The sequence below is a fragment of the Orycteropus afer genome, unplaced genomic scaffold, assembly GCF_000298275.1.
Source record: "Orycteropus afer afer isolate SDZICR_OR568_19922 unplaced genomic scaffold, OryAfe1.0 scaffold00015, whole genome shotgun sequence".
Lineage (NCBI taxonomy): Eukaryota > Metazoa > Chordata > Mammalia > Tubulidentata > Orycteropodidae > Orycteropus > Orycteropus afer.
Window position 1 is genome coordinate 8,160,320 of NW_006921602.1, and position 9,498 is coordinate 8,169,817.

Consider the following 9,498-nt stretch of genomic DNA (forward strand, 5'->3'; position numbering starts at 1 on the left):
AGGGTTTTATATATACCATCCCATTGCCTTCTCGCTTGCATGGTTTCTGCTGAGAAATCAGAGCTTATTCTTACTGGCTGTCATTTGTAGGTAACTTTCTGTTTTTCCCATGCTGCTTTCAGGATTCTGTCTTTGTCTTCGGTTTTGATGAGTTTGATGATGATGTGTCTTGGTGAAAGAATAAACTTTTTTTAAAAATATCACTGTGATCAAAAATGGGAAAAATTGTTTAAAAAAAAATAATAAGGTTTTGGAATAAGCCAAAGGGATTAGTAAATACTTTTTCAATAGAATGCTGGAGCCTCTAGATATTATCTTATTTTACAGCTGTGAAGACATTAAGGTTAATTTATTAAAAGAAAAAAAGTTAACAATACAAGTAAATTCTGTCTGGTGAAAGGGTAACCCTCCTGCCCATGAAAAAACCAACTTTCCATTCTTTGTAAATTTATTTCAACAATTCTGATCTATAAATATATCTGTTCTTTGGATTCTCCTTTGTACAGGTTGTGACATCTTACCTTGTTCCCTCATTTAATTGCTGAAGTAAATAAAATCTTTGACATGTTTTCATTTGATATTTGTATGAAAGTCATGTTATTACCTAATTTTGAACATTAACATTTTAGACTACTGTCTCCTTAATTTCTCGACACTTTCATAAGATTGGCATTATGTTTCTATTGAATAGATTAGAAAACAGAATCTCAATCATTCAGTCATTCATTCAGCCAATTTTTAAGCGCCTATTATCTGTCAGGAACTAATATAGGGTCTGGGGATGCAGTGGTGAACCAGAGACTTCCTGGAGCTTCTAAAAGTAGAGAGACATTAAATATATAATTACAAATTGTGATGTCTATGAAGGAAGAGAACAGGTACTTGAGGAAGTGTTTTAATAGAAAGAGATAGACACTTGTGGTGGTGGTTATGTTTGTGTGTCAGCTTGGCTGGGCCTGGTTGAGTGGCTGGGCAGCTGGTGGTAGTTATTCCCCATGATGAGCCTGGCAATCAACTCCATGGCGGGATCTACCACAAGCAGCTGAGTAGCTGCCTTTGAGAATGTGGTCTGCTTCCCCTATTTAAGGAGAAGCCTCGGAAATGGTCTCTAGACTATGGCACACTTGGACCCTGCATGTAGCTGTGTTGTTGCTCAGCAGCATGTTATGCTGCCGACCTTGGGACTTACAATGGACTTAAGTTAATGGCCTGCTGTGTGTTTTGGTAACATCGGGACTGTGCCTTTTTTACTTGTCAACCTTGGGGCTTCTCAGCCTCAGCAGCCAGCAGCTGTCTGAGTGAAGAAATGCCTCTAGCTCCAGTGAGCCGGGAGCAGGAGGCAGAGCTGGACCCCAAGGTTGAGGGGCTTTCACCCAGCCCCTAGAGCCTGGCACTTGGACTCGGACTTAAAGCCTCCAAATTGTAAGAATAAACTCCTATTTGTTTAAGCCATCCCATTTGTGGTATATTCTTGTCAGAGTGGCACTAGGTGACCAGAACACTTGTGAAGGCCTAATATGCTTGGCCTGATAAGAAACAGAGAGAAGACCCATGTTGCTGGAGCACAGTTAAGGGGAAAGTAGTGTAATACCACGGTAGAGATATATGTAGGGGTCAGGTTGAGCATACCTTGTTTATGGTGATTGGAGCTTATTCTAAGATCAGAGAAGCAACTTGCCTGAGGCCACACAGAGGCTAATTTAAAATTTGGTTTGTGTTCTGTGAAAATTTTTTTTCTAACCATTTCAGGGACAAAAAAAAAAAAAAAAAAGCTTTCTTTTTTTTGAATTGAACCCAATAACTCAAGAAAAAGTAGGGAAGATTACCCTGTATTTTCCAAAATGATTCTCTTTTCTGGTTGTTAATCTTTTACCTCATGGGGGCTTTTGTAGACCTGGAGTGAGGCTTAAATGACAATTAAGAACCCTGAGAGCACCTAAGAAATTCTAGAAGCTGTCTCTGCATTTCTATGACTTGTACTTTTCTGACACTCATATTACCTTGCACCAAACTCAGTGCCATCAACTTGATTCCAACTCATAGTAACCCCCCTTTGGGTTTCTGAGTTAGTAAATCTTTACTGAAGCAGATTGTCCAGTCTTCCTTCTACAGAGTGGCTGGTGGGTTTGAACCACCAACCTTCTGGTTAGCAGTCAAATGCCTTAGGAGCTCCTTTACCTTGCACCAGTACCAGACAAATGGCAAGTACTTAATACATATATGTTGATTGATTGGTTGATTAATTACAAATATTATAGTAGGCCATGTGTTCTTTGACAGAAAACTGAGGGATGAAAACGTGATCTTTTTCTAGGCCAAGTTGCCAAGATTCAAGATTTATTTTGTAGGAATTCTGTTGTTGTTGAGTCTATCACTAAAGCAAGAATTGATTTATTTATCCTAATTTAATCCAGGAAGAATGTAAGATGGTACTAAAGCTAGAAATGGAAACTCTGCTGGTATTATTCAGTATTCTCTGGGATAAATGTCATGCAAACTAACAAAACTAGCAAAAACTATAACACAAATTACTTATTTGCTAATTTATATTCTCTGATACACACACACACACATACACTAATAGAAAACATATGTCACAAATATTTCTGAACAATTGTTCATAACTAGGAAAGTAATAGTTACAGTTTTGAGGAGTATAACAAATTAAATGACTCCACTAGTGATCTTGGATTCTGTTGTCTTTTGCTATACTATACTACCAGGTCACAGATACTCAGAGAACACAGTAGCTAGAAGATGGAGGGCTTTGACTCTCTAGGTGCCAGATCTCTTTAGGATTTTCAAAATACTCCCAATTACAGATAAGGACCATCTCACTTGGTTTTATTTGAGATAGAAAAAGGGATCATGTAGGCATTCTTCAAGATTCCTGACCAATTAAGTAGCAGAGAAAAAGAGAGGGGGCTACACTTATGACAGTCAATCTTGGTCATTACTTTCTCTTCATTTTGCTTATTTATTCAACCAACATTGTGTATCTACAAAATACTAGAAATGGCTAAGCACTAAGATACTGCAATAAATACATGATCCTTTCCTTTAAAAACTAGAAATCTACTGGTTTCACAAAGAATGGTATTTAGACTAAGTTTAAATGCTAATTACATTAATTCTAGCTTCATATTTCTACATAAAAATTTGCTTCTGTATATACTGAAAGTACCATGGACTGCCAGAAGAACTAACAAATCTATCCTGGAAGAAGTGTAGCTGGAATGCTCCTTGGAAGCAAGAATGATCAGACTTTGTCTCACTTATTCGGTCATGTTGTCAGAAGGGACCATTGGTCAAGGATATCATGCTTAGTCAAATGGAAGGTCAACAAAAAGGGAAAGGCCCTTAATGAGATGGACTGACACAATGGCTGCAACGATGGGCTCAGGTATAGCAAGGATTGTGAGGATGGCATAGGACTGGGAAGTTTTTCGTTCTGTTGTATATAGAGTCGTTAGGAGTCAGAGCTGACTCAACAGCACCTAACAACAACATTGAAGTAAAATTTTAAAATGGTACCAGAATAGAAACAGAAACTATTTACTAAGAAGCTTGATAAATTCTAATGATGTGACATAAACACAATAATAATTTTAATACCTAATAACCCCAACATCTAAATCAATACTGAGTTCATAAAATGGTGCATTTTAGAGGTGGAAGGGACTCTATTAATTGTCTAGTCAAACCATCTGATTTACAAAGGAAGGAAACTGAGGCCAGAGTGATGACTTGTCTTGTCTGAGGTTCCCTAGGAGAATTAGTAGCTGTGCCAGTTTTAAACTCAGACCCCCAATCCCACCTCAATGCTCTTTCCCTTACATTCTTGAACACATAGAATGGCTATTGAATCACTAACCTTTACTGGCATCTGTTTGTAAGACCGGTACAGGGGTAAAATAGGGATCCATGCGATGAGAAGCTGGCAGCACCGTGAGATTGGAAATGGTGGACCCTTTTATTACTTTCTGAACATGCATCTAGATGATCAAAAATCTGTTTTCAGTAGATATTTTTGCCTTCACAATGAACACAGTTTTCTTTTTTGTAAACAATAAATAAGATTATGAATAGTTTCATTAAGTTTTAATAAAGTAGTAATATCAGCTCCAATTTTATTGCTCTTGAGTACCCTGTGCTATTGCCTACTGTCACGAGTTTGTGTAATTTAAAATAGTTAATTAAATCCAATTAACATGTTGTGATTTCCACTATGCAAAGTCAGTATAGTTAATAAAGGAACTATTAAGATTTTGCTCAATTTTAATGACTACAATATAAAAGTGCTAAATCTTGACAGAGGAGGTTTTGAATACAGCAAAGTTTTGTGCAGGCAAATTTCCCAGAAAGAAAATATTAGCATTTTGAGGTTTTAAAAAACAAAACAAAAATCCCCAAAACTTCAAGAATTTAAAGATAAACACAATAGTCATTATTAACAGATTAAAGATGAACTCTGAGAGCCTTTTGCTGATCTCTGAAATAGTTAAAGACACAGTGTCTAGATCAGTTACTCATAGTAGATGATTACTTTTCTTGAAGCCATAAAATGCTTTTATTATAGTTATGAAATATGAATTGTTTCTATTAAATGGTTTGTAGATTTTAAAGATTATATGTATTACATATAAATCACATATAATTGTATAGCTCAAGTACACTATTTTTACCTTTATTATAAGAGATTATGAATTACCTGGGCTCTCTCTGCAGGGAAGATGGCCCTGTTTGGTATTTATAGACTGATTTAAATTTTCAAGTCACTTTCCAAACATTAATTAATTTGCATAACTTTAAAAGGAAAGTAGATAATGGTTTGCTATCTACTTAATAAAGAACCTGGGACAGAAAGGTTAGTAGATTTGTTTCAGGTCACACAATACGTTAGAGTTAAACAAAATTTTCAATTTTAAGATTAATCTGATTTTACATTAGTGAGATTTGTGATTGGACCCAATGTACTACACCTAATTGCTCATTAAGGTTACAGTGACCCAAAGGAAAAAGAATGGGAAAATTTCCTCCAGACTGGGTTGAGAAAATCAATTTGCAAAATAAATACTTATTGGCTGAGAAATGCCTGTGTCGATAAAGCATTAGGCCCCCCACTGTCAGGACGTAGTTCTTTGAGGGACATTATTAAGCAGCTACCACCGCATGAACACCAAAAGCTTTGATAATTGTAATGACAGTTTAAAATGACTATAAATAGTGTTTTTAATAGGAAAGAGTAGGCTGCATGTTACTTTCCCCGGTGATTCAGAAAGAAAGGGGGAAGACCATCGGCTTGCCTTAATGCAAGTGAGATACTCATATGCAGATGGTATTATTGTGAAATTCCAGTCTTGCTCACTCACCTTGGTCCCTTTCCCTCATCTCTGCTCTCCTCTCCCCACCTCACCTCCAGACACTGAGTAGCTTTCAAGATCTCCTCCTAATCAAGGAGGCTGAGGCAATCACCCCAATGTGCCGCACTGCGGAGAAGGCACAGACATAGCTGTAGATATTCAGTGTCTAAAATGGCAGAGCCTCACTTGTCTGATTAATATCAGGGTCAGTGAGGCAAAGGTAAATTGAAGAAAGTAAGAAAAGATTCAACTTAAATAAAATTGCCAAGCACTGTGAAGATGTGAAATATAGGTTTGCCAGTTTCAGGACACACAGCATACTTTATCTGGATTTTCTGAAAGCCTTTGACAAAGTACACCTGACAGCCTGCTCTTGAAAGCTAAAGTAGCAGCATCCAACATAAGACACAACATAAAGTATGTACAAAAGAGAAGTCAGAGGCAGATGATATTTTGTCAGGCAATCAACACATTCATAATATTGGTTTCTTTAATTTGTACTAATCTCAAAAGCCAGATCCAAGGACCATGCTGAAAAGGCTGTGAGATGTGTGTGTGTGTGTGTTCAAGTGAGCATGTGTGTGTGTAAAAAGGCAAGAAAGGGAGGGTTAAACCTCAGGAGGTGAGATCCTGGCCAGTTTATAGAAATAAATCCCACAGTGTTGCTAGATACGAAACTTCAGCCTGCTCTGCTGTCCTTTCTCATCATAAGGACAACTGCTTCTGCATACGCCTAGGTGGAGGGAGAAGGAATGTAACAAACTTTAGCATTTACTGAGCATTTACTATATAACACTAACTTTAATACAGTGAGCATAAAATTTCATGAGTAATGGAAAAGCTATGGGCTATGGGAGGGCAGAAGAGGGAGTAATTAACTCTGTGTACTGGTACTGCGGAGGACTTTACACTAGAGAAGTGACTCTCAGTGCTGGTTATACATTATTATCACTCAGGGAGCTCTGTGAAAATACTGCTGCTGGGGTTCCAGTCCTGGGCAATTAAATCAGAGTAGCTGGACTGGAGCCTGGGCCTCAGCATTTTCTTTAAAGCTCCCCAGGTAATTCTAATGTGCAGGCAAAGTTGGGATATATTGCAGTAGAGTTGTCAGGAGAAAGATGTAGCAGTCTGTTTCCGTAAAGATTAAAGCCTTGGAAATCTCTTACTCTGTCCTATAGGGTTGCTATGAGTCAGAATTGACTCCAGGGCAGTAGGTTTGGATTTGAATTACATAAAGAAGATCTGGTGATACAGTCATTAAAGCACTCAGCTGTTAAGCAAAAGGTCGGCGGTCACACCCACATGCTGCTCTGTGGAAGAAAGATGTGGAACTCTGCTTTTGTAAAGATTAACAGTCTTGGTACTAAAGAGATAAAATATCTAGGAATAAATCTCACCAGAGACACAAAAGACCTATACAAAGAAAACTATAAAACACTACTACAGGAGACAATAAGGGATCTACATAAATGGAAGAATCTGCCTTATTCATGGATAGGTAGACTGAATATTCTGAAAATGTCAATATTACCTAAAGCAATCTAAACATTTAATGCAATCCTGATCCAGATTCTAACAAAATTTTTTAAAGACATGGAAAAACCAATTACTAACTTCATATGGAAAGGAAAGAGACCTCAGATAAGCAGAGCACTACTGAAGAAGAAGAACGAAGTGGAAGGTCTCACACTCCTGGATCTTAAAACCTATTATACAGCCACAGTAGTCAAAACAGCATGGTACTGGTACAATGATAGACAGATAGATCAATGGAACAGAATAAAAATCCCAGAAATAGACCCATCCATCTTTTGAAACATGATCTTTGAAAAAGGTCCAAAACCCATTAAATGGGGAAGAGATACTCTCTTTAACAAATAGTGCTGGCAAAATTTGATATCCAGTTGGAGAGAAATGAAAAAAGACCCATACCTCACCCCATTCACAAAAACAAACTCAAGTTGGATCAAAGACTTGAATGTAAAACCCAAAACTATGAAATTCATCAAGGACAAAATAGAGGCAAATCTATGAGCCCTAATTTATGGCATAAATAGACTATCAAACATAACCCAGAATGCACAGGAGGTAGAAGAGAAGCAAGATAACTGGGACCTTTTCAAAAGTAAATTCTTATATGCATGAAAAGACTTCATCAAAAGGGTAAAAAGAGAACCTACAGATTGGGAGAAAATATTTGCTTATGATATATCTGACAAAAGACTCCAAAATCTATAGAGAATTTCAACACCTCAACACCAAAAAGACAAACAATCCAATTCAATAATGGGCAAGAGACATGAACAGACACTTCACTAAAGACGATATGCTGAGACTTCCAGTAAGATGACAGAATAGGCAGACAAACTCCACAGACCCTCTTCAACAAAGGAAAGAAACATCAATTGACAGAGATAAGAAGATAATCCTGGAGCCCTAAGCTTCAAAAGGAAGGATACAGAAGTCAATTAGACACCAACTGGTGGAAAAACCTGAACGAAAACAGTGAGTATGGAGACAGTCAGAGCAGTGAACTGTCAGCTACTCTGATGGGACCAACAGCCTGAATATTTCCAAGTGGTGTTGGGATCTAAAGATCAGCCCTGGTCACCAAGGGTTGCAGGGATGACTGCACTGGTGGCCTATGACTAGGAAGGGAAAGCAAAGAAGAACACAATCTGAGCTGTGGACTTTTGGCTATCCAGAGGGTGCAGCCATTTTGATTGTTTACAAGCAGTGGTCAGTTTTGATATTTAAAGTGACCAAGGGTGCAGCAATTTTGAATCTTTACAAGTGGCAGCCATTTTTTATTTTAAAGTGACAGCATCCTCATTCAAATTCCAGGGACCTAAAGAATAGGTTCTGTTTGCCAAGTATGGCAGGGACATACAGGAGGCTGATAATGGGAAAGGAGACAGGTGGTTAGTATATAAGTGCTGCCAACTAGCGAATAGAGGAGCACAGCACAGCACCCTGCTAATGTAGATAACATACAAAGGAAACGAAAATCATGGGCAAGTCACTCCAACATACAATCACCAACTAAATAAAAACACAAAAATGTCACAGTGCCTCAGAGACAACAGAACATCACAGTCCACACAAAGAAGCAAGATAAAGCAGGAGAAACAAAGGACCAGGATACAGACCCAAAACACATCCCTGAGGAAGACGCAGCACTGGAACTCCCTGATAAGGAATTCAAAAGAATTATACTTAGGTACCTTAAACAAACTGAGAGACAGATCAAGGAAAACACAAAATTGAGGAAAACACAGACAAAGCCCTAGAACAATTTGGAAAGGAAATTCAAGAACAAAATGACAAAATAAATGAAAAATTAGAAATGATTCTAAAACTACAGACAGGAATCAAAAAGATTAGCACTAAATTTTCAGAAATAGGTAACATATTGAATGGGCAAAGGAGTAGAATTGAATCAATGGAAGACAGAATTAGTGAGATTGAAGGCAAATACCTCAATACTTCTTTGGAAAGTGAGCAATCAGAAAAAAGATCAAAACAAAATGAAGAAAGCCAAAGGGTCATGTGGGATACCATCAAAAGCAATAACCTACGTGTAATCAGAATTCCAGAATAGGAAGAGACAAATAAAACCACAGAGAAAATTGTTGAAGATGGGTTGGAAGATAATTTTCCTGGCATGATGAAAGATGAGAATATATGCACTCAAGAAATCCAATGAACCCCAAATAAGATAGACCCCAAAAGAAAATCACCAAGACATATCATCAAATTCACCAAAACCAAAGACAAGGAAAGACTCCTGAAAGTAGCATAGCAAAAACACAAAGTTACCTATAAGGCACAAACAATAAGAATAAGCTTGGATTTCTCAACAGAAACCATGCAGGCGAGAAGGCAATGGGATCGTATATATAAAACCCTGACAGAGAAAAATTTCCAACCAAGAATTTTGTACCCAGCAAAATTGTCCCTCAAATATGATGGTGAAATTAGGACATTTCCAGATAAGCAGAAATTAATGGAATTTGTTAAAACCAGACCAACCTTATAAGAGATACTAAAGAAAGTCCTTTGGACAGAGAAGCAACAACAGCAAACAACAACTGACCATTAATACACATGATGACAACCCAGAAACCAACCCAGC

General features: G+C 37.6%; 1 protein-coding gene across 1 annotated transcript in view; it reads right to left on the reverse strand.

Moving 5' to 3' along the window:
- IQCH (IQ motif containing H) overlaps positions 1-9,498 on the reverse strand; it is a 379,945-nt gene that overhangs the window by 244,770 nt on the left and 125,677 nt on the right. Inside the window, exon 5 of the mRNA XM_042783268.1 lies at positions 3,875-3,995. Coding sequence (XP_042639202.1) covers positions 3,875-3,995 — 121 coding nt within the window. The remainder of the gene's footprint in view (positions 1-3,874; positions 3,996-9,498) is intronic.